The sequence below is a fragment of the Sodiomyces alcalophilus genome, assembly GCF_042370955.1.
Source record: "Sodiomyces alcalophilus JCM 7366 unplaced genomic scaffold ACRALscaffold_7, whole genome shotgun sequence".
NCBI lineage: Eukaryota > Fungi > Ascomycota > Sordariomycetes > Glomerellales > Plectosphaerellaceae > Sodiomyces > Sodiomyces alcalophilus.
Genome location: NW_027263538.1, coordinates 3,678,003 through 3,703,314, shown reverse-complemented (window position 1 = coordinate 3,703,314; position 25,312 = coordinate 3,678,003). Strand labels below are relative to the sequence as shown.

Sequence of the window (25,312 nt, the reverse complement as noted above, 5' to 3'; positions counted from 1 at the left end):
AGAGCTTCCTGCAGGGCGTCTCTTTCTGCCCTATAGATAGGGCAGTGTAAAATCAGGTGCGCTATATCCTGTACCGGGGAGCCCGGGCAGGAATAGCGGTCTGTAGAGCAGTTTTAGGCCCGTTTTTAGTAAGGTCTTAGGTAGCCGAATCTAGTTTTTAACTGGATATAGGCTGATTAAAGCCACCGTGGGCCCTGTAAATATAGGGGCTTTCGAGAGAAGCGGAGGTTATCCTTAACTAGGCGCCTATACAGGCGGCCTAGCCGGACTGTTTTACCCCTTTTTTCGGCGTCTTCCTTAGCAGCCTAAAGGGATTTCCAGTTAGCTATCGTAGCTGCGTTTGCCCGGCGTTTTAGGTGACTAAGGGTAACTAGCTTAATAGATTTAGTGGCTTTCCCCGGGTCTAGAGCCCGTTTAGCTACCTTATCTGCTAGTTTGTTGCCCTCTATCCCTATATAAGCCGGGACCCACCAGATAAAGACCGAGGTGCCTTATTATTTAAGGCGGGAGATATGATTTTTAGCAGTTATAGCCCACTACGAGGGGCCCTAAAGCTTCTGAATAGCCGCCTATAAATCGCTGAAAATATAGCACTCTAGGGGCCTAGAAGACTATTATAGAGCAGTCTCTAGGGCCTGAACTATAGCGTATAGTTTAGCGTTAGCGACTTCGGTAGAGGGGCCTAGGTTAAATCCTAGGGCTCTACAGGGCCTATTAGCGGGTAACCACTGTATAATAGCGGCTGCCGCCTGTTTAGGCGTTATAGGGCCCGGGGGGCCTATGGGGTGGCCTTAGGAGCCGTCGGTGTAGAAAACAGAAGCCTAGCTGCCGAGAGACTGGATTTCTGTTAGGGCTTCGAGGTGGGCTGTTTTAGGGTCGGTGGGGTCTTTTATAGAGGGCGGCGGCGCTATAGGGCCGGGAAAATACGGGCGTAGGTCCGCTAAAGGCGCTAAGGCCCAGGGGGCCTCCTACTTAGCAGCCGGGGCCTCTATATCCTAGGAAGACCCTACTAAGGCCGGTAGTTCCCCCCCTAGCTTATAGAGCTATGTCGAGGGCTATAGGGTCTAAAGGAGGGCGAGGTTGTTATCGTCGTTACTTAATTCGTCCCGGACGCTGTCTAGAAGCTCCTTTTTTACCGGGTGGTTCGGTAGGAATTTTAAGACCCTAAAGGCGTAGAGCCTATTAGATCTATTTAACCGAACCCGGGCCGGTGGAACAGCGGCTTCTAGTTCTAAAGGGCGGAGGGGGGAGCCCCTGAAGGCACCTAGGGCCCTAACTAGAGCGCCGTATTATAGGCGTTCTAGTCGGTCTACTAGGTGGGTTTTTTAGGACCCGGGGTCCCACTAGAGCTATAAGCCGAAGTTAGCTATAGTGGATACACAGGCTATATATAGCTACCGTAGGGCCCTGAAAGAGAGGCCCTTCTAGGAGCTAGCAAGCCTCTATAGTCGATTTAAGGCGCTGGTGGCTAAGTTTAACCGTTTTTTGACGTGGGGTTTAAAGGATAGCTTAGGGTCGAACCAGACCCTAAGCTATCTAATAGCCCCTTTAGTAGGCCTGATTTCGTGCCCTGCTATAGTAGCCGAGTCGTTAACTATAGAGCGTTTATTATGGAAGTGGATAAGCTCTGTTTTTTACGGGTCGAAGAGGACCTGCTTATTTTCGGCGGCGCTGAAAAGGGCGTTAGCTACTGACTCTAGGGCCCTATAGTTCCTACTACCTAATTTAGAAGCTACGGATAGCTAAAAATCATCTATATAGGAGAGCTATAGGCCCTAGAACCCTTTATCCACTATAACCCCCCTAATATATATCAGGAAGAGTATAGGGGATACGGGGGAGCCCTATAGGACCCCTATATTTAGGGGGGTGGGCTGCTAGACCTGCCCCTCGAACGCTAGCTGGATACGCCTATTTTCTATAAAGGAGGCGACCTAGCTAATTAGGTTCGGGGGCAGTTAGAGCTATTATAGGGTGCGAAGGAGCTTTGGCCTGGCGACGTGATCGAAGGCGCCTTTGATATCCAGAAACAGGGTGGAAATAACTAAGTTTTTCTGATTTTTCCGTTATTTCTGGATATAATTTAGTAAAAGAAGGGCTATATCGATAGCTAAGCGTTGATTTTTACCCCCTATTTAACTAGGGTGTAGAAGGTCGTTACGTGTATTTATAAGGAAGGCGAGTCTAGCAGCTATAACCCTTTCTAGTATTTTACCTAGGCAGTTTAGAAGGGCTATAATCCTATAAGACTTAGGATATAAATAGTCCTTTTTCCCTGGCTTAGGCAGAACAACACCAAGGGCCTCTTTCTAGCAGGTAGGGTGGTAACCCACTAAAACAAGGGCTGAATAAGCCTATAAAAAGACCCCCGGTATCGTATTATAGGCTTATTGGATGGGTTTTAAGCCTATACGATCCGGGCCGGGTGCCTTGCCTATAGCGGCTCTAAAGATAGCACGCTATAGTTTAATAGCCTATAGGCTAGGCCACTCCCAGGGCCTTCTAGAGTCCTTACTACCTAAACTAGTTAGGTTCTACGGCGCTCTAGAGGGGTAGGAGGGGCCTAGGTCCCCTAACGGGCCTGTAGGAACAGGGGCTTTAGGGGCGTTAGTGGCGGTGGCCTCGGTGGCCTCGGGGGTAGGAAACAGGGTCCTTAGGAGTGTATTACACTTATCCTCGAAGGTATAGGGCTTCGGGCCTTCTGGTCCCTGAATAGGGGGTATTTTAGCGTTAAGGCTACTTTTTATATAGCTATACGCCTTAAAAATCTCGTTGCCTTCGGCCTAGGCTAGGAAGGCCTCCTAGTGGTCGGTTTTTACTATTTTTATAGCGCGATAGTAGGCGTTTCGGGCTGCTTTCCAGGCGGCTTTAAGGGGGGCAAGCCGGGGGGCCGGGGCACCCTTTTTTGCCTCTTTCTTAAAGACCCTAAAGGCCCTACTACTCTCTTTTCGTAGGGTCTTTAGCTCTTTAGTCCACCACGGTGTCGAAGGCTCTACTACTTTAAGCCTAGGCGTGGAAGACTCCAGGGCTATAGTAATAGAGCTTAAGAGGTGGCGACCTATAGAGTCCTAATCTGTAGCGTTGATCGCCTACTATAGCTAAAGGGTTAGTTAGGGTTCTAGGTCCTTTAAAGACCTAGAGAACAGGTCCTAGTCCGCTAATTTATAGTTATAGGCGGGTGGGATAGCCTTGTTTATAGGGCCTTCAGGACCTAAAACAGCTGCTAAGATAAGAATAGCGCGGTGGTCAGAGGTGGTATTATCGATATACCTCTAGTTATTAAAGTAGAGGCGGTAGAAGCCGGGTATATAGAAAGCTAGGTCTATAACTAACTCCCGGCGTAAATTATCCCTAATTAGGGTCCCTCTATACAGGTTAACCTCTTTAGGGTCTACTAAACAGGTAGCTCCGAGGCTATCTAGCTAGTCTACTAAAGGCTAGGCCTTAATAGTATCCTGATTCGACGTAGCCCCGTTCCACTACTAGTGGTTCCTGTTAAAGTCCCCTATAATAAGGGCGGGCCCAGGGAGCGAGAGGCCCTTTAGGACCCTTTCTTCCGTCCAGGGGCGGGCTATAGAGCCTGAAAAAGGGGGTAAAGTCGAGGGGGGGCCGGGGGGGCCCCTAGTATTCTTCGAGGGGTTAAGCTCTTCTTGATTATAGACGTGTAGGATATAGAAGGTCTAGGGGAAGTAGACCTCTATAATCTAAGCGTCTAGGTCGTCGAGGAGGTCGTTTTAAAGGGAAAAATCGATATTACTAGCCTTTTTAACGTAGGCTAGCACCCTAGGTCTAAGGGCGAAGACCTAGGAGGTGTAAGAGGTAGGGGGGGCGGTATAAAAGGCCGAGTGGTTTTTAATTACCTAGCCTTCCGGTTTCTAAAAGCAGTAGGGTTCCTAAATTAGGACTATATCAGCCAAAGACTCCAAAGCCTGTTCCAGGATCGATTCGTGGGCTAGTTATTATTTATTAGCGTTATATTAAATAAATAGTAGCCCGTTTTTCGGGCTTTTCGAGCTAGAAAACCCACTATTTATAGGAATAGTTAGGCTTTAATAGCTCGAATAACCTCGTAGTTCGGGCTATCCGGGGGGTAATCGCCGTTATAGTTATAGTAGTGGTATTTAGTATAGACGCAGATACTATATTCTTATAGCGGTTATAGTAGTGTTCGGTATAGTGCTTGTGGTTACCGGCGCAGATAAAGCAGGTCGTTTCGGCCTTATAGGTACCCCTAGTATAGCCGAATTTCCAGCACTTAGAGCACTGAGTTTTCGGGGTTATAGGCCTATATTTATAGGCCTTAAGGCGTTAGCTAGCGATATATAAGCTAAATTTTAGGCAGTGCTTCTGCTCTGCTTTAGTAGGCACTGCTAGGATAATAGTGCCGCTATTAAATAGGGGGTTAGGGCGGCTTAGCCACCGAGGCTAGCCTACGACCTTAATAGGGTTAAAGGTCGTAATTTCGGTGGCTATACCAGCTAGGCCTCGGCCTAGGCCAGAACGGAGGCCCTAATCCTAGGGGGCGTTAGAGGGGTCCTATTCTTTAAAAGGGTAGACCGGGACCTATTTAACGACTAGTTTAAACTAGTCGCTAGTAGGCTAAGGGGCCTAAAGAGGCAGGTCTTTTAGCTCTTTAAACCACTGATTTTATAATTCTAGGAGCTATTCGGTAGTGTATTTCGGGCCTAGGGTTAGGATAAGGTTCCCCTTAGTCGAGGAGCTAACTACTATAACGGCAGGGGATTTTAGGACCTTATTAATCCTATTCCGTAGCTCGAGGGGGTCGATATCCCCGAGGGATTATCCTTTAGTAGGTTAGAGCACTACTCTTCGGATCTTTTTCGGGTTTTTTAGGGCGGGGGGTAGAGGGGCAGGTCCTATAGAGCCCGTAGGCCCTATAGAGCCTATAGCTCTAGAGGGGGCTTAAATTCCTTTAGCAGCAGCCTGATTATAAAGGGGCTACTACTACTGCTATTATTCTATAAGTTTACGAATAGCCTAAGCTAGTTCGTTAACCTTCTATTTAAGTACTAAGGCAATAGGTGCCACGGGGGTTATAGGACCCGTAAAGGTTCCTTTAATAGTGGATTTAAGCCCTATAAAAAGGGCCTTAATCGGGGGGGCGGCGTCGAGGCTATAGGCTTACTAAACTAGCTAAAGAGCCTGCTAGAGAAGTCCTTTAACCTGGGCCTTACTAGCCAAACTAGTCGATTTCTAGGGCAGAGGGGGGAATTCTTTAGCAGGTCTTTAGGTCTTTTTAGCCTAGGCAGAGCTAATAAGACCCTGTTTTTTAGCAGGTTTAGTAGGGGGAGGGGCCCTGGAAGGGGTCCTAAAGGGGGCCCCTAGAGGGGGACCTAGGGAGGCTTTTAACCTCCGAATCGTCGGCTATATACCGGTTTATACGGGTCCTAGAGGGGGCTCTAGGCGTAGGGCTTATAAAGGCACTACGGTCCCGTTTAGAGGCTTATATAGGCGTTTTATAGCGGGCTATTTCGTTAGAGTCGTTATTAGAATCGGCGTCTTCTATAGTTATATCCCCTTCCCCGTCCCTAGCCGTTTTAGGAAAAGTGGGGCTAGGTAGGGCCGGGTTTAGAGGGGTCGGATTCGGGGGCTCGGGGCTACCGCGGCGGCTAGGGCGGCCGGGTCGGTCTTATTACGTTAGAATCGGGCGTTACGTTAACTTAGTCGTTTACGTGCGCTGCTACGGCTATACGCGTGGCTTAGTAGGTGGCTCGGTGTGAGGCTAGGTGGTCTATACGGGCTGTTTAGAGGGCCCGGGCTCTGATTGGCTTAGAGGCGCACGGGCCACCTTAGAATCTTCGGGCGGCTTTACGTGCACAGCACGCTACGTTTTCGCACCCATTTTACGGCACAACAACGGCTTACGTACAGCGAAGCTATACGTGCGTATAACGGGCTCGAAAAGAGCAATTAAACGATACTACTATCGGGCGTTTTAGGGCGTTTGCGCGGAAAAGGTGGGTCCAGCTCGTGGAGGTGGAAGAGTATCGTCCTATAGAGTTAATTATATTAACAGAATTAATTAAATTAATAGATCTACTACTAATTTTATATACGCTATTTATACGATACACGCTGCCCGGCGCCTGCTACGTCTTAGGATATATATACTAGGAATCCGAGTTATACCTTATTTAGCTAGGAGACTACCCGAGAGATACATAGGTACTTAAGCGTGTCCACTACTTCGTACCTATATTACGACGTGACTTAACGATATACCGGGACCTTACGCCCAGAGTCTAATTTCGTGTCCGAAAATATGCCTTAGCAACTTATCCCAAAAGGGTAAGGCCTATGCCAGATACCGGACAGGGTTCTCCGGGATACCGGTACTCGTTTTTTATACTAAAGTCAGGAAAACCAAACTAGGAAAAATCAGACCGCAGAATCCCTAGTAATTTGCCCTTTAAACCACTCTGCCGTCGCTATCTTAGTAGCTAAAAGGAAGGCCTGTAAGGCCTATAATCCTTTTTTAGTACTAAATAATAGCAGTAGAGTTAGCGGTAGGCCTGCTAGAGCTTCCCGTAGGGCGCCTCTGTCTGCCCTATAGATAGGGCAGTGTAAAATCAGGTGCGCTGTATCCTGTACCGGGGAGCCCGGGCAGGAATAGCGGTCTATAGAGCAGTTTTAGGCCCGTTTTTGGTGGGGTCTTAGGTAGCTAAATCCAGTTTTTAACTGGATATAGGCTGATTAGAGCCACCGTGGGCCCTATAAATACAGGGGCTTTCGAGAGAAGCGGAGGTTATCCTGAACTAGGCGCCTATATAGGCGGCCTAGCCGGACTATTCTACCCCTTTTTTCGGCGTCTTCCTTAGCAGCCTAAAGGGATTTCTAGTTAGCTATCGTAGCTGCGTTTACCCGGCGTTTTAGGTGACTAAGGGTAACTAGCTTAATAGATTTAGTGGCTTCCCCGGGTCTAGAGCCCGTTTAGCTACCTTATCTGCTAGTTCGTTGCCCTTTATCCCTATATAAGCCGGGACCTACTAGATAAAGACCGAGGTGCCTTATTATTTAAGGCGGGAGATATGGTTTTTAGCAGTTATAGCCTACTACGAGGGGCCCTGAAGCTTCTGAATAGCCGCCTATAAATCGCTGAAAATATAGCACTCTAGGGGCCTAGAGGACTATTATAGGGCAGTCTTTAGGGCCTAAACTATAGCGTATAGTTTAGCGTTAGCGACTTCGGCAGAGGGGCCTAGGTTAATTCCTAGGGCTGTATAGGGCCTATTAGCGGGTAACCACTATATAACAGCGGCTACCGCCTATTTAGGCGTTATAGGGCCCGGGGGGCCTATAGGGCGGCCTTAGGAGCCGTCGGTATAGAAAATAGAGCCCTAGCTGCCTAGGGATTAAATTTCCGTTAGGGCTTTAAGGTGGGCTGTTTTAGGGTCGGTAGGGTCTGTTATAGAGGGCTGCGGCGCTATAGGGCCAGGAAAATAGGGGCGTAGGTCCGCTAAAGGCGCTAAGGCCTAAGGGGCCTCCTACTTAGCAGCCGGGGCCTTTATATCCTAGGAAGACCCTACTAAGGCCGGTAGTTCTCCCCCTAGCTTATAAAGCTATGTGGAGGGCTACAGGGTCTAGAAGAGGGCGAGGTCGTTATCGTTGTTGCTTAATTCGTCACGGACACTATCTAGAAGCTCCTTTTTTACCGGGTGGTTTGGTAGGAATTTTAAGATCCTAAAGGCGTAGAGCCTATTAGATCTATTTAACCGAACCCGGGCCGGAAGAACAGCGGCTTCTAGTTCTAGAGGGCGGAGGGGGAGCCCCTGAAGGCACCTAGGGCCCTAACTAGAGCGCCGTATTATAGGCGTTCTAGTCGGTCTACTAGGTGGGTTTTTTAGGACCCGGGGTCCTACTAGAGCTATAAGCCGAAGTTAGCTATAGTGGACATATAGGCTATGTATAGCTGCTATAGGGCCCTAAAAGACAGGCCCTTCTAGGAGCTAGCGAGCCTCTATAGTCGATTTAAGGCGCTACTGGCTGAGTTTAACCGTTTTTCGATATGGGGTTTAAAGGATAACTTAGGGTCGAACCAGACCCTAAGCCACCTAATAGCCCCCTTAGTAGGCCTAATTTCGTGCCCTGCTATAGTAGCTGAGTCGTTAACTATAGAGCGTTTATTATAGAAATAGATAAGCTCTGTTTTTTACGGGTCGAAGAGGACCTGGTTATTTTTAGTGGCGCTAAAAAGGGCATTAGCTACTAACTCTAGGGCCCTATAGTTCCTACTAGCTGATTTAGAAGCTACGGATAGTTAAAAATCATCTATATAGGAGAGCTATAGGCCCTGGAACCCTTTATCCACTATAACCCCCCTAATATAAATCAGGAAGAGTATAGGGGATACGGGGGAGCCCTATAGGACCCCTATATTTAGGGGGGTGGGCTGCTGGACCTGCCCCTCGAACGCTAGCTGGATACGCTTATTTTCTGTAAAGGAGGCGACCTAGTTAACTAAGTTCGGGGGCAGTTAAAGCTACTATAGGGTGCGGAGGAGCTATGGCCTGGCGATATGATCGAAGGCGCCTTTAATATCCAAAAATAGGGTCGAAACGACTAAGGTTTTCTGATTTTTCCGTTGTTTTTGGATATAATTTAGTAATAGAAGGGCTGTATCGATAGCTGAGCGTTGTTTTCTACCCCCTATTTGACTAGGGCGCAGAAGATCGTTATATAAGTTTATAAGGAAGGCGAGTCTAGCAGCTATAACCCTTTCTAATACTTTACCTAAGCAGTTTAGAAGGGCTATAATCCTATAAGACTTAGGGTATAAATAGTCCTTTTTCCCTGGCTTAGGCAGAATAACACTAAGGGCCTCTTTCTAGCAGGTAGAGTGATAACCTACTAAAAAGAGAGCTGAATAGGCCTATAGGAAGACCTCTGGTATCGTATTATAGGCTTATTGGATGGGTTTTAAGCCTATACGATCCGGGCCGGGTGCCTTGCCTATGGCAGCTCTAAAGATAGCACGCTATAGCTTAACAGCCTACAGGCTAGGCCACTCCTAGGGCCTTCTTCTAGAGTCCTTATTACCTAAACTAGTTAGGTTCTAGGGCACTCTAGAGGGGCTGGAGGGGCCTAGGTCCCCTAAAGGGCCTATACGAACAGGGGCTTTAGGGGCGTCAGTGGCGGTGGCCTCGATGGCCTTAGTGGCCTCGGTGGCCTCGGTGGCCTCGGGGGTGGGAAACAGGGTCTTTAGGAGTGTATTACACTTATCCTTAAAGGTATAGGCCTTCGGGCCTTCTGGTCCCTGAATAGGGGGTATTTTAGCGTTAAGGCTGCTTTTTGTATAGCTATACGCCTTAAAAATCTCGTTGCCTTCGGCCTGGGCTAGGAAGGCCTCCTAGTAATCGGATTTTACTATTTTTATAGCGCGATAGTAGGCGTTTCGGGCTGCTTTCCAGGCGGCTTTAAGGGGGGTAAGCCAGGGGGCCAGGGCCCCCTTTTTTATCTCTTTCTTAAAAACCCTAAAGGCCCTGCTACTCTCTTTTCGTAGGGTCTTTAGCTCTTTAGTCCACCACGGTTTCGAACGCTCTACTACTTTAAGCCTAGGCGTGGAAGACTCTAGGGCTATAGTAATAGAGCTTAAGAGGTGGCGACCTATAGAGTCCTAATCTGCAGCGTCGATCGCCTGCTATAGCTAAAGGGTTACTTAGGGTTCTAGGTCCTTTAGAGACCTGGAGAACAGATCCTAGTCCGCTAATTTATAGTTATAGGCGGGTGGGATAGCTTTGCTTATAGGGCCTTTAGGACCTAAAACAGCTGCCGAGATAAGAATAGCGCGGTGATAGGAGGTGGTATTATCGATATACCTCTAGCTATTAAAGTGGAGGCGGTGGAAGCTGGGCGTGTAGAAAGCTAGGTCTATAACTGACTCCCGGCGTAGGTTATCCCTAATTAGGGTCCCTCTATATAGGTTAACCTTTTTAGGGTCCACTAAACAGGTAGCTCCGAGGCTATCTAACTAGTCTACTAAAGGCTAGGCCTTAATAGTATCCTGGTTTAACGTAGCCCCGTTCCACTACTAGTGGTTCCTGTTAAAGTCCCCTATAATAAGGGCGGGCCCAGGGATCAAGAGGCCCTATAGGACCCTTTCTTCCGTCCAGGGGCGGGCTATAGAGCCTAAAAAGGGGGGGGAGGTCGAGGGGGGCCCAGGGGGCCCTATGGGGGTCGTTAGCGGTCTAGGGGGGCCCCTAGTATTCATCGAGGGGTCGAGCTCTTTTTGATTATAGACGTATAGGATATAGAAGGTCTATAGAAAGTAGACCTCTATAATCTAAGCGTTTAGGTCGTCGAGGAGGTCGTGTCGAAGGGAAAAGTCGATATTACTAGCCTTTTTAATATAGGCTAGCACCCTAGGCCTAAGAGGGAAGACCTAGGAGGTATAGAAGGTAGGGGGGGCGGTATAGAAGGCCGAGTGGCTTTTAATCACCTAGCCTTCCGGTTTCTAAAAGCAGTAGGGTTCCTGAATTAGGATTATATTAGCCGAAGCCTCTAAAGCCTGTTCCAGGATCGATTCGTGGGCCGGTTATTGTTTATTAGCGTTGTGTTAAATAAATAGTAACCCGTTTTTTAGGCTTTTCGAGCTAGAAAACCTATTATTTATAGGTATAGTTAGGCTTTAATAGCTCGAATAACCTCGTAGTTCGGGCTATCCGGGGGGTGGTCGCCATTATAGTTATAGCAGTGGTATTTAGTGTGGACGCAGATACCGTATTCTTTATAGCGGTTATAGTAGTGTTCGCTCTAGTGCTCGTGGTTACCGGCGCAGATAAAACAGGTCGTTTCGGCCTTATAGGTGCCCCTAGTATAGCCGAATTTCCAGCACTTAGTATGCTAAGTTTTCGGGGTTATAGGCCTATATTTATAGACCTTAAGTCGTTAACCAGCGATCTATAGGCTAAATTTTAGGTAGTGCTTCTGCTCTGCTTTGGTAGGCACTGCTAGGATAATAGTGGCGCTGTTAAATAGGGGGTTAGGGCGGCCTAGCCACCGAGGCTGGCCTACGACCTTAATAGGGTTAAAGGTCGTAATTTCGGTGGCTATACTAGCTAGGCCTCGGCCTAGGCCGGAACGGAGGCCCTGATCCTGGGGGGCGTTAGAGGGGTCCTGTTCTTCGAAAGGGTGGACCGGGACCTGTTTAACGACTAGTTTAAACTCGTCGCTAGTAGGCTAAGAGGCCTAAAGAGGCAGGTCTTTTAGCTTTTTAAACCATTGATTTTGTGATTCTAGGAGCTATTCGGTAGTGTATTTCGGGCCTGGGGTTAGGACGAGGTTCCCCTTAGTCGAGGAGCTGATTACCGTAATAGCAGGGGTTTTTAGGACCTTATTAATCCTATTCCGTAGCTTAAGGGGGTCGATTTCCCCGAGGGAGTATCCTTTAGTAGGTTAGAGCATTACTCTTCGGATCTTTTTCGGGCTTTTTAGGGCGGGGGGTAGAGGGGCAGGCCCTGTAGAGCCCGTAGGCCCTGTAGAGCCTATGGCTCCCGAGGGGGCTTAAATTCCTTTAGCAGCAGCCTGACTATAAAGGGGCTACTACTACTGCTATTATTCTATAAGTTTACGAACAGCCTAAGCTAGTTCGTTAACCTTCTATTTAAGTACTAAGGCAATAGGTGCCACGGGGGTTATAGGACCCGTAAAGGGTTCCTTTAATAGTGGATTTAAGCCCTATAAAAAGGGCCTTAATCGGGGGGGCGGCGTCGAGGCTATAGGTCTACTAAACCAGCTAAAGAGTCTGCTAAAGAAGTCCTTTAACCTGGGCCTTACTAGCCAAACTAATCGACTTCTAGGGCAGAGGGGGGAATTCTTCAGCAGGTCTTTAGGTATTTTTAGCCTAGGCAGAGCTAATTAGACCCTGTTTTTTAGCAGGTTTAGCGGGAGGGGGGCCCTGGAAGGGGTCCTAAAGGGGGCCCCTAGAGGGGGACCCAGGGAGGCTTTTAACCTCCGAATCGTTGGCTATATACCGGTTTGTACGGGTCCTAGAGGGGGCTCTAGGCGTAGGGCTTATAGAGGCGCTACAGTCCCGTTTAGAGGCTTATATAGGCGTTTTATAGCGGGCTATTTCGTTAGAATTATTATCGGAATCGGCGTTTTTTATAGTTATATCCCCTTCCCTGTCCCTAGCCGTTTTAGGAAAAGTGGGGCTAGGTAGGGCCGGGTCCAGGGGGGTCGAATTCGGGGGCTCGGGGCTGCCGCGGCGGCTAGGGCGGCCGGGTCGGTCTTATTATAGTGGAATCGGGCGTTACGTTAACTTAGTCGTTTATATACGCTGCTACGGCTATGCGCGTGGCTTAGTAGGTGGCTCGGTATAAGGCTAGGTGGTCTATACGGGCTGTTTGGAAGGCCCGGGCTCTAAATGGGTGGCGGGCGCACGGGCCACCTCAGAATTTTTAGGCGGCTTTGCGTGCGCACCACTACGCTGCGTTTTCGCACCTATTTTGCGGCACAACAACGGCTTGCGTACGGCGAAGCTATGCGTGCGAGTAACGGGCTCGAAAAGAGCAATTAAACGATACTAATATCGGGCGTTTTGGGGCGTTTGCGCGGAAAAGGTGGGTCCAGCTCGTGGAGGTGAAGTGTGACTTATGTTCATTGCAGACTATGAAAGAGTACCAGTCTACGATGTCAAATATATAGGCAAAAGACGGGAAATAACACTATGATATATCTAATAGAAGTACCGCCGTATTCGGAGCAGTGTGTGACGTGGTTCTGCGAATGTAACCTATCGGGCTTACAGGGTCTTTGGGCATAAATGCCTGACAGCTATAATTCAGGCCTTGGAAACTGCTTTATAGTAGTTTTCTAGGCCCCTAGAGTGCTATATTTTTAGCGATTTATAGGTGGCTATTTAAAAGCTTTAGGGCCCCTCGTAGTAGGCTATAACTACTAAGATTTATATCTCCCGCCTTAAATAACAAGGCACCTCGGTCTTTATATAGTAGTTCCCGGCTTATATAAGGATAGAAGGAAATAAACTACTAGATAAGGTGGCTAAACAGGCTCTAGACCCAAAAAAAGCCACTAAATCTATTAAGTTAGTTACTCTTAGTCACTTAAAACGCCGGATAAACGCAGCTATGATAGCGAAGTAGAAATCCCTTTAGACTACTAAAGAAGACGCCGAAAAAATAGGTAAAACAGTCTGGCTAGGCCGCCTATACAGGCACCTAGTTCAGGATAACCTCCGCTTCTCTCGAAAGCCCCTGTATCTATAGGGCCCCTGGTAGCTTTAATAGGTCTATATCTAGTTAAAAACTAGATTCAGCTACTTAAGATCCTACTAAAAACGGGCCTAAAACTACTCTATAAACCGCTATTTCTGCCCGGGGTCCTCGGTATAGGATATAGCACACCTAATTTCATAGTGCCTTATTTATAGGGCAGAAAGAGACGCCCTGCAGGAAGCTTTAGTAGGCCTACCACTAACTCTACCACTATTATTTAGGAGATCCGTAATTCTCTATACCACTTAGTTACTCCGACTATAGTTCGGTTATAGACCTATAGATTTCCCGTTTCGGAATACTATCTTCTATATATAAGTACGTACGAATATAATTATTATAATTATAGACTACTATGATACTGTTTCTAAGCTTTTCACGTAGGAACTAATTCGACCCCTTAAGTTATTAAAGGCAGTAGCTGATATAATATTAATAACTCGGATTAAGAACTATCGTTTTATATTATAGTTAAATACCACTAGTTAAAGCCACGTTACGGAATACAGGTCCCTAGGGATCTATTCATTACTCGTATATCCAACTACTACTATTACTGTTATAATTAATAGATAGGCTTATCCATTCGATCAAAGCCAATTATAGTATCGATAGCTCCTCTGCTCTATAGCCACGGCCACGCCCACCCCCACGGTTATCACGATCGCTTTATTATGTTTATTATTATTCTTCTTATTGTTATAGTTCTTCTTGTTATTGTTATTATTGTTATTATTATTGTTATTATTATTGTTATTATTATTGTTATTATTATTGTTATTATTATTGTTATTATTATTGTTATTATTATTGTTATTATTATTGTTATTATTATTGTTATTATTATTGTTATTATTATTGTTATTATTATTGTTCCTGCTACTGTCACTGCTATAACGCAAACCTCGCCGCCACTTCTTCCTGCCGAGCCGTCGCCCGTTATTCCTTTAGTTCCTATTCGGAGAGCTTATAATCGACGGTTTGTAATCGTATATCTGTATTCCTTTGCGGGGTTACTTACAGAGGGTAAAAGATCCTTGAATTCTTCATAGCCTAAGGCAAAGAAGATAGGCGGCAGGAGCGCTATCGCGGCGTTGATTCACCGATTAATCGATTAATTCATTAAGAGATTAATAGCTTTATTAATCAATTAACTAATAGATGGATTAATAGATTAATTAATCGATTAATTGATAGACTAAGGGATTAAGCGATTAATAGATTAGACTATGATTAAATTAATAATCGAATAGAAAGGCGGTGGGAGGAGAGTAGAAAGTTATATTTGGTTAGCTATAGATATAGGTCTATAACCGAACCATAGTCGGAATAACTAAGTGGTATAGTCGGAATAACGAGTCTCTTATTTAGTAGTAAAAAAGGATTATAGGGCCTATAGGCCTTTAATAAATTAGGCGCCGTGTAGTAGGCTATTCTAGCGAAAAGAAGAAAATCAAGTAAATAAAACCTGTCGTGGAATTCGTAGATCCGTGGGATTACTGCTTGTTGCGTATCTAAAGCTGTGTGTGTAAAGAACTGACTTTAGGGATTTCTTCCTGGATCCGGGGCTGGCAAAAGACCCTGCAAGATTGGGTAGCGACTATTATATCAATAACCCACGCACCGGCTATCACGTCACATTATTAGCTTAAGTAATAACCAAGATATTATATTTTCGATACCTAGTATATTTATATAATATATATTATACGCTAAGTATATATTCACGTATAATACGTATAGTATTATATTATAGATTAAGCAGGTTATAAAGTAGACGTCTAGTTATATAGCTATAACGATATACTATTTATTTTAATATCGATATTATACTTAGGGTAAGGTTATTCCGACTGGGCCATTCGTTTATTCCGACTGGGGCAATACTGATAACGCCTAACGCCAGCCGCCACTACTTCCGTTTATACCTAGATGTATATAGACAGGTATACTTAATTAAGTGTATTATCAGTATCGTTCCTACGATTGAATTAAGCGTATCGTCGGCATTATCGCTACGATTAATTAAACGTATCGTCGGTATCGTCGCGACGATTAATTAAACGTATCGTCGGTATCGTGGCTACGATTAAATTAAGTGTATCGTCGGTATCGTTCCTATAATTAAATTAAGCGTATCGTCGGTATCGTCGCGATGATTGATTGAACGTATCGTTGGTATCGTGGCTACGATTAAACTGAGTGTATTATCGGTATCGTTTCTATGATTGAATTAAGCGTATTGTCGGTATCGTCGCTACGATTAATTGAACGTATTGTCGGTATCGTCGCGACGATTGATGCACGTATCGTCGGTATCGTAGCTACGATTAAATTAAGCGTATCGTCGGTATTGTGGTTACGATTAAATTAAGTGTATCGTCGGTACGGTATCGTCGCTAGCGGATATAGAAGTATCTAGGTATAAGCGGAATAAGCCGGCGGGTGTCACCGGCTATTAATATAGGACCCTAGTCGGAATAAACGAATAGCCCAGTCAGAATAACCTCACCCTATACTTATTATTATTATTATTATTACTTATTATATGTATAATATTACTAGGCCTTCCTTTTAGCTACTAAGATAGCTACGGTAGACTCGTTAAAGGGGCAAATTACTATAGATTCTGCTATCCGACTTTTCTTAGTTTTAGTTCTTCCTGATTTAAGTGTAAAAAAGCAGGATAATAGGCAGATTAATATAGAGAATTTCCTTTAGTATTTACTTATTTTACTGCTATATTATAGCACTATATTTAGCTGAATTTTGGAACTATAGTATCTAGCGTTATTATTATTATACTCCCTTAGTAAAAGTTAAGTGGGTATCGGGATTAGGTAATCTTTATACTGCTATAGCGTTATTATAGCTACTAGCTATATTTAATACTTAGATAATCTCTTTTAGTATCCGGTCTTAGCGTGCTTAGTCTAGCTAGTCTCTATATTTAATAATAAGTTCTTTATAGCAACCTAGCTAGGATTACCTTAAGGGGCGCTAGGTCCCGGGTAGGCGCTATAATAGGTAGCGTTATAACTATTACGGCCTAGGTCGGTTTTACTCCTTTCGGAGTTCCCCCGTAATCGCGCTTTGTATAATAGTATAAACATATATAATCGGTATTAAGACGGCGCTATAGCCGGTTAGGTAGTATAGCTAAATAAGTTCCTCTTCTAGCTCTAGAACTTAATCGATTATATTCCTATTAGCTATTAGACTTTAGATTAAGACCTTAACTTATTAGATTTTCGCGTTAAGGGCCTACGGAGTTCCTATATCGGTCTTAGTTCGGTTTCCTATAGGTTTACCCTGATTTAGGCGGTAGGTGTTAAGGAGCTATTAGCAGGGGTAATCTTAGGGTCGTGAAGAATTTTAGGGAGGTAGATTAATTGCCACCACCCCTTCTATTAAATCGGCCCCCGCGTCTATACTATGACTTCCTCTCGGTGTTATTATAGCGTAGAGAAAAGAGTTAGAATTTGTCTTTAATTGGCTTCGTCGTTTTTACTTATATTACGCAGCGGTACTTAGTGGCGATCTCCCTATTTAGAAGCAGAAATACTAAGTCGCTTTATTATAGTTCCTTAATTATAGATTAAATTAAATATTATCAAGACTATTTATTTATTTAACTTAGATAAAGTAAGTAAATATACTATATATTAGGTAGTAAAGATATTATAAGTCATATTTAGGGTAGTTTTAGATATGCTATAGTTAAGCTTATAAAACCTAGATCTACTAATATAACATAATGAAAGTGATCTAAGCCTACTAAGATAAAAAAAGGTTATTATAATAAGATCATCGCGGACCTATCGGTATATAGTTAGACCGATAGCTATGCACGGACTACCGATCCGAACTTATCTCTATATAAGCGTTAAGGGATTAGTTTAATCCCTTAAGTTAAAGTCTTGGCTTAAAGTCAGCGCTTAGTTAACGAATATACTATAATCACTTTACGATACTAAGCTATCGAGCCTTTTCTATAATATCTTTTCCTTAACTAAAGTCTACGGACTTTCCTTTCGTTATAATTCTTTAACTTCTATACCTTTAAGGTAGTCAGGCCGAAGATACTACCGAGAAGGACTCGAGGAACGAGTATCCCCCCGGGGGGAGCTAACGAGGCGGACACTGAGCAGGCGCCTATTATACCGAAGCTAATAATAACGGTGCCCGAGCAGGGACCGGATAAAAATAAGGGGTCCACGGATACGCCGGTTACGCTCGGTCCTAAAGATAGCGGGTCGTAGGTTAATCGGCGATCCGTCGCTAGGCCCTTAACGTTAACGTAAGACGCGTTAATTACGATATTCTCATAGCACCTCTAGTAGCAGAGCGAGATTAACCGCGTGATTATAGAGAAACTCGCTAAACGACCGGCGTCCCGGTGCGAGTATAAAAACCCGCCGGTATATGATTATAAGCTAATTAAAGAGCTATCTACGGTTATAAAAATCGACGATTAGTTAGTAGCAATTAAGGCTAGGAATTAGTTCCGACCTAGTGCCCTAGTGCTATAGTAGATTGAATAGGCGTTAATAAAGCTCGAATACGCCTTCTAGATATCCTAGAGGCACTATACTCGGAAGATTACGGACCCGAATTAGAATAACTTTACGGTGTTTATTCGGCGAGAGTATTTATCCCGGGATATAGCGGTACTATTACCGTAAGGAACTTTATAAGCTACGAATAACTAGCGATATAACGCCGATAAAACTATTTAAGCGGTAGGATAACCTATATAGACTATTAGGCTAGGAGATAAGCGGGAGCGAAGAGCGTGCCTATAATTATTTTAGTTCGCTGCCGCTATGTATTAAGGATAAGATACAGGAGCGGAAGACCGAATTAGATAAGGCCGTAACGCTAGCTTAAGAGGTATAGCTATTCTGGGATATAAGCTTTATCGAGAAGGCGAGTAGTAAGCGATCGGATACTGGTTATAAGAGGACCCTATCGAACTTCTAATATTCGGACGGTCGCTCGAGTCGGGGGAGCACCCCGGCGACGGGTTAGTATACGCCCGCCGGCCTAAGTAAGACCACGGATTCGTCGAAGGGGGCGCCCCTAACGGGTTAAAAAGCCTCGGGCTCGTGCCTAGAGCCTTTATAAGCGTAGCCTAGTATATGCGCCTTTATAGGCGAGTACTATAACTACGGTAAAAAGGGCTATTATTCTAAGGACTATTATAGTAATACGAAATAACGAATAACTAATAATAAGGCAGCGAAGAGTCGCGCCCGTGTTAATAATATACACGCTATATATAACGACCTCGATAACGATATTTAGGTTAGAGAACTCTATTTATCGGGAAATAAGTCGGCGTAGACGGGGAGGCCGAACCTATACCCGATAACTAGCCGGCGATCGCTATAAGCGAGGTAGTTAGATTAATAGCGATAGTGATCCACTATAAAAAGGAGATTAAGTTTAGTATGGATTTAGATACCTGTGTATAAGTGGATATTATTAGCCTGGTATTAGTGGAACGCCTAGGGTTAAAACCGCTCCTAGAGGTCGAGACTCTAGAGATTAAAGGCTTTAATAGTAGCCCGCCGAGGGTCCACGGAGCGTATAGCTTAGCTTTCTATTTACTAGATATAGAAGGACGGCCACGCCTATTAAAAAGGGTCTTCCTGTGTACGGATCGACCTATTAGTACCAGATAATTACTATTCTCGAATAATAGTATAGGTTAGGAAGGCATTATAATTAATACGGCTTGCTAAACGTTTATCTACGGGCCGATCTTAATTATAGACCCCGAGCTATAGGCTCGCGAGGTTATTAAGAAGCGGGCGAAGGCGTATATTATATATATCGCTACCGCTACTATTATCGTACCGGGGACGCCGGATATAACTATTCCCTCTATCGATAATAAGGTGATATACGGACCGGTTATCGAGCTACCACTAGAAATCGCCGATTACTAGGGTATATTTTCGGAATAGGCCGCGAAGGAGCCGCCCTTATTAAAGGATACCGAATATATAATTAACTTATAAGATAGGAAGGAACCGCTATTCGGGCCGTTATATCCCTTATCTTAAGCCTAGCTAGAGGAGCTTAAGAAGTATATCGCTAAAGGGATAGCGAGCGGTCGTATCTAATAGTTAACGAGCCCTATAGGCTTACCGGTGCTATTCGTGCCTAAGAAGGACGGTAGCTTACGACTCTGCGTCGATTATTAAGGATTAAATACCATAACGATTAAGAATAGGTACCCTTTACCCCTAATCAGCGAGCTATTAGACCGGCTCGCCAGGGTAAAGTACTTTTCGAAGGTGGATATCTAAGATACCTATTATAGGATCCGGATTAAGAAAAAGAACCACTAAAAGACGGCGTTTAGAAAGCGATACGGCTATTACGAGTATACGGTTATACTATTCGGGCTAATAAATACTCCGGTTACTTTTTAGCCGTATATTTACTAAGCGCTCGCTGGTTTACTAGATATATATTATATCGCTTATCTTAACAATATCCTTATATATTCCACGTTAAACGAATAGTATATAAAGGACTTAAAGAAGGTTTTGGGTCGGCTTTATAGGGCCTAGTTATATACGAAACTATCGAAGTACGAGTTTTACTATAACCGAGTAGATTTCTTAGGGTTTATAGTAACCCGCGAGGGTATCGCTATGGACCCGGAACGTATATATATAGTCGCTAAGTAGCCGGCGCCTAAATCGTTCTATAATATCTAAGTTTTCCTTAGTTTCGTTAATTTCTATAGGAGGTTTATCGAGGGATACTCTAGAGTAATAACGCCGTTAACTACGCTATTAAAAGGCAGTTAAGCAGGTAAGAAAAAGGGACCTTTCGAGTTCCTAGATAACGCTAAGCGGGCGTTTAAGTTACTAAAGGCCGCCTTTAGTTTAGCGACTATTCTACGGTACTAGAATCTAGTACTAGATATAAGGGTTAAGATGGACGCCTCGAATAAGGCTATATCCGGGATTCTAAGTTAGAAGTACGAGACGGGATAGCGACTAGTTACTTACTTTTTACGGAAGCTTTCCGAAATAAAGTAACTACAGGGTATAGGATAGTAGGAGCTACTAGCTATAATAAAAAGCCTCGAATACTAGCGCTATTAACTCGAAGGTATAGGGTAGGCGTTTATAGTGCTAACCGACTATTAAGCGCTTAAAGGTATACTAAACGCACTAGCGCGGGACCTTCGCGGAAGGCTTACTAGGTGGGTATACCGATTATCGTTATTCGACTTCGAGGTTTAATACCGCCCGGGTAAGACTAACCCGGTAAACGGCCTATTAAGACGGCCGGATTATATAGTGGACGAAACGCCGTATAATAATATACTTCCTACCTTATCGTAAAGATTACGACTAGTTAGCGACCTCCTGATAAGCGTTCGCTAACGGATCGCGAGTATCTACCTTACCCTAATAAGTAACGCGGTAAAGATCGTATATATTCAAGCCGCTTAGGTAACGCTACCCTAATATAGGCCTAATAAACGTAAGCGGGTATAGACTTTATAGGAGGGGGCCCTACCTAGCTTAAGAGATAAGGACGGAAGAGGGCTATAACCCCTACGTCCTATTAATAGCACCCGGCGTGTTATTATTATTACTATTACCTACTCCCGAATATAAGACGTGGGGTATAAGGCGACTACCTAGTAAAGGGTTGCCGATAAGATATCGCCGATACCCGAGGCTAATAAGGCTAGGGTTATTATACTACCGGATTAGTATATCCTATATTCTATAGCTAAAGAGCTAGCCAGGAATAAAACGGTAATTCGGCGTATTTTTTTTTTTAATATATACATACAGCCCTAGAGCTATGGCACGAGTCTATTAAGGAGACTATTCCTATAACGAGTATCTAGTCTATTTATATAAACCATTTTGAAGTAAAGAAGTGGCTGGCCCGTTTGCATTCAGTCCGGGAATTGTTAAGTGTGTTGCGCGCGCCGTAGAGTTCCCTAGGCTCTAGGGCACGGTCGCAAAGGCGTGTGTGTGTGCGCTTTAATACGCGTGTGTTACGTAAGAGCCCTACCTCCCCCAAGGCAAGGATTATGTAAGGCGTGTGTCTTCTATTAGTCAGGTCGCAGTCTGACTAATATGTCCCTGTTCGGGTCCCCTGTTTCGGTTCAAGGGCTCCGGGTAGTTCGTGCGCGAAAAAAAAATTCGCGCGCGAAGTGGGGGGAGTAGGATTCGAACCTACGACTTTGCGACAAGTCACCAGGCGCACTACCACTACGCCATCCCCCTAGTCGGCGTATTATTAGCGAGGAACTAGAAGATCTAGGTAGAGGTCTATAGACCACTAACCCGGATTATATATCCTTAATTAAGAATATTCGCCGAGGGACGGGAAAAAGAGCGGGGTACTCTTTTAAAGAAAAGGATATGCTATTATTTAAGGGATAGTTAGTACTACCTATATAGGGCTCCCTAAGGGCAGAGGTCCTATAATAGTACCACGATAGCCCTAGGGCGGGGTATATAAAAGCGAATAAGACGCTTAAGCTAATTTCCAGAAAGTTCTACTAGGTAGACTTAGCGGCGGATATCCGCGATTATATCGCTATATATTCGGCGTGTTAAGGGGTATAGGTGCCGCGATATAAACCGTATAGCTAGCTATAAACGCTACTATTATCTACGTATCCGTTCTAAGAGATTAGTATAGATTTTATTATAGGTCTACCGCCTATAAAAGGGGCCGACGGGTAAATATATAACGCTATTTTAATAATCGTTAACTAGTATACGAAGTATACCCTATTTATCCCTATAAGGAAGGACTTAATAGCACCCTAGCTAGCCGCGTTATTATATAAGGAAATTAAGTACTGATTCGGTAGTCCGGAGGGTATAGTAATAAACCGGGATAAGCTAATTATTAGCTAGTTTTAGATAGAGTTTTGCCGCGAGTAGGCGAACGCTCGGCGACTATTTACCGTATACTATTTATACACGGATAGTTAAACGGAATAAATGTATTAGTTCCTAATTAAGTATATATAAACAATCGCTAGCAATATAATAATATAATAGCTTATTTAGTTATTAGAAGTAGTGTTTACCTATAATAATAGCGAGCACTCCTTACTTAGTATCTCGCTATATAAGGCGTTATACGGGTACTATCTATATATAGTGGAGTATATTCGCCCTAGGGACAATACCCGGGTATAAGGCGTTTAGGAACGTATTAAGAAGCTAGCGGAGGTTCGGCGAAAGGTCCGCGAATACTAGGCGCGTGCTATAGAGTACTAGGCTCGGTATTATAATAAACGCTATTAGCAGTAGTAATATAAGGTAGGCGATATCGTCGGACTATCTATAAAGAACTTCCGATTCCGGTAAGGGTCGAAGCTAGCACCACGATATATTCGGGTATAGGTAACTAAGAGGATCGGCGAGTAGGCGTATAGGGTCCGCCTTCCTGCGTAGTATATAAGGATATATAATATATTCCCGGTATCCTTATTAGAACTATAAAAAGACCGAGTAGCCGTAGAGCTATTAGCGAAGGATCTCCCGCTTCTAAAGGAGGAGTAAGATAAATAGGAGCTAGAAGATATCGTTAGTTATAAGGAAGAATAAGGGAAAACTTTCTACCTCGTAAGGTAGGCGGGCTAGCTAGTAGAATATACTACCTAGGAACTAAAGAACCACCTAGAAAACGCTTTAGGGATCCGGAAAAGGTACTAGAAGTAGAAGAGGTATATATATAAAAAATAAGATAACTACGAGATAGTATAAGACGCTAAAGGGTCGTCGGAAAAAAAATAAGAACTGAATTATAGGTTATAATAACCTTTTCCTTATAGTAACTTAATAAATGGGGTTAAGCCCCGACTAACCCTAAAATCCTAAACTATTAGTATAAAGTTTAATACTATTATAGGCGATTATTACCGGCGAATACTTAGCGAATAAAAAAAAACTAATCGTTAAACCTATAAAAAGAATCGTTAAAGTTATTAGATAACGAAGCACCGGACGTATAATACTAGCGGTTAGGCCGGAAGGGGCCCGGAACACCCTCGGCGTCCTTATTAGTATCGATAGTAACCGTAGAGGATAAGGCGGCGGAGGCGCGGCGGTATGGAGTATAAGCAGACTCGTTAGGCGGCGTCGGCTTTGCGTTAGGGAGTTAGCGGACGGAGCCGCTACGAGGAGTATAGCTATAATAAGCAGCTACTAGCCGGCTAGCGAAACGACGCCTAAGAAGAGGATAGCGAGGCTTATTAATAGCCGCTAATAGGGCGGCGAGACTAGGTAGGGCTAGGAAGGCCTTAATACCCTCCTAATTATCCTTATTAGGATAGGGGCGATAATATATATCACGTAAATTAGTAAGATAGTGCTAAAAGGATATAATATCCCGTAAGTTATCTTCGTGGGGAGGGCGAATTTAGTTTAAAAGGACCGTAGTATCGTTATTAGTAACGCGGCCGAGGCGATATATAAACTTTAATATTATAACCGAACGCAGGGAAGTAACCTTATCTAGAAGAAGCTACTGATTCTATTAATAGTTAGTGACCGCTAAACGCCTGGCGAAAATAAAACTTACTGCCTCAACGGGACCGCGGCCGCTATATAGGATAACCGCCCGGAACTATTTATAGGTATTAGAGATATATATATAGGCATACTAACGCTAAATTAGAGTTAAATCGTTATTCTTATCGAGTATACGCTTACTGTAATTCTAAAGTAGCTAAGCTACGCCTATTAAAAACTCCGGAATCTAATAAAGATTCTAGCACGAAACGGGAAACGCTAAAGGATTATCGAATATACGGCGGTGTATTATTATTAGTCACGAGCGTAGGTAATATAACGACTAGCGCCTACTCGGCTATTAGATTTATCGAGGTATTTAACCTCGACATAGCTGCCTAAATAAGTAATATAATGCTAGTAAGGCGCCTTATCGGCGATAAGGCCAAATTATCCCTAAGCCTCGTTAAAGGGACGCTTACTTATAGCGATAACCACTTATAAAGAAATGTCTAATATAATAACGGCGAGCTGATAGCGAAGAAAATGTGTGAATTAATAGAAAGGTAATAGAGAATTATCGCCGAATATTCGGCGGTTATAATAATAGAAAGATAGTTATAAGAGGAAAATGAAAATGCTACGAGGAAAATTATATAACGGAGCTATATACTTGTTGCTGAATGGTTACTTAGGCTAGGCATAATATCCGCGAGAGGTTAGATAACTATAGGCAATAATAATAAGCATCGCGGAGTTTCTATAGTAATATTCGGATAAATCACGAGGCTTATAGTTAGTAATAGAACGCCGACGAATAGGTAAATAAGGAGCGGCCACTCTTTTTTCCTACGGGTTTTTTTAATAAGGGCTCGTATAGAACTAAATAGAGGGAGATAATTAATCGCGATAAACGCGTAATCTAAGGCATTACGATAATACGAGTCTGCGGGACCAGACTCGCTAGGGGGGGGGGGGGAGTGTAACGAGATAATCGCAGACCTATCGGTGTATAGTCGGACCGATAGCCACGCACGGACCACCGATCCAAACCTATCTCTGTACGAGCGTTAAGGGATTAGTTTAATCCCTTAAGTTAAAGTCTTGGCTTAAAGTCAGCGCTTAGTTGACGAATATACTGCGATCACTCTACAATACTAAGCTATCGAGCCTTTTCTATAATATCTTTTCCTTAACTAAAGTCTACGGATTTTCCTTTTGTTATAGTTATATCATGGAAAAGGACCGGCGCCGTCTTAGTATCTTAGCTGCGATGTTACTTGTATAAGGCCCCGTTCGATAAACCCGCTAACTAGGCGGCTTTTTGTATATAAAAGCTTGGAAAGTATCTAAAAGGTGCCGCCTAGCTAGCGGAATTCCGCTAACGATAGTCACCCTCGCCTACCACGGCGAGGCTAAAGATAAAGCATAAAGTAGGCGGCGGTACTATAGACTATATACCGGTATTCGTAGGGTCTAGTATATTATCTAGGGACCCTGCTATAATCTCCTCTATAATAATATAACCTAGACCCGATG

At 44.1% G+C, this 25,312-nt stretch overlaps 1 protein-coding gene and 1 non-coding gene across 2 annotated transcripts; one reads left to right on the top strand and one right to left on the bottom strand.

Moving 5' to 3' along the window:
* Positions 1-12,382: 12,382 nt before the first annotated feature.
* On the top strand, positions 12,383-21,547 carry ACRALDRAFT_1094516 (uncharacterized protein; the record flags this gene model as incomplete). The annotated part of the gene is made up of 5 exons (XM_071019726.1): positions 12,383-12,503; positions 21,197-21,211; positions 21,304-21,339; positions 21,411-21,425; positions 21,494-21,547. The coding sequence occupies 5 exons, from the start codon at positions 12,383-12,385 to the stop codon at positions 21,526-21,528; spliced, it is 222 nt and encodes a 73-aa protein (XP_070872864.1). The 3' UTR covers positions 21,529-21,547.
* Positions 21,455-21,526, bottom strand: ACRALDRAFT_t247. Its single transcript has one exon. It is a non-coding gene; the product is annotated as a tRNA-OTHER (tRNA).
* Positions 21,548-25,312: the final 3,765 nt, after the last annotated feature.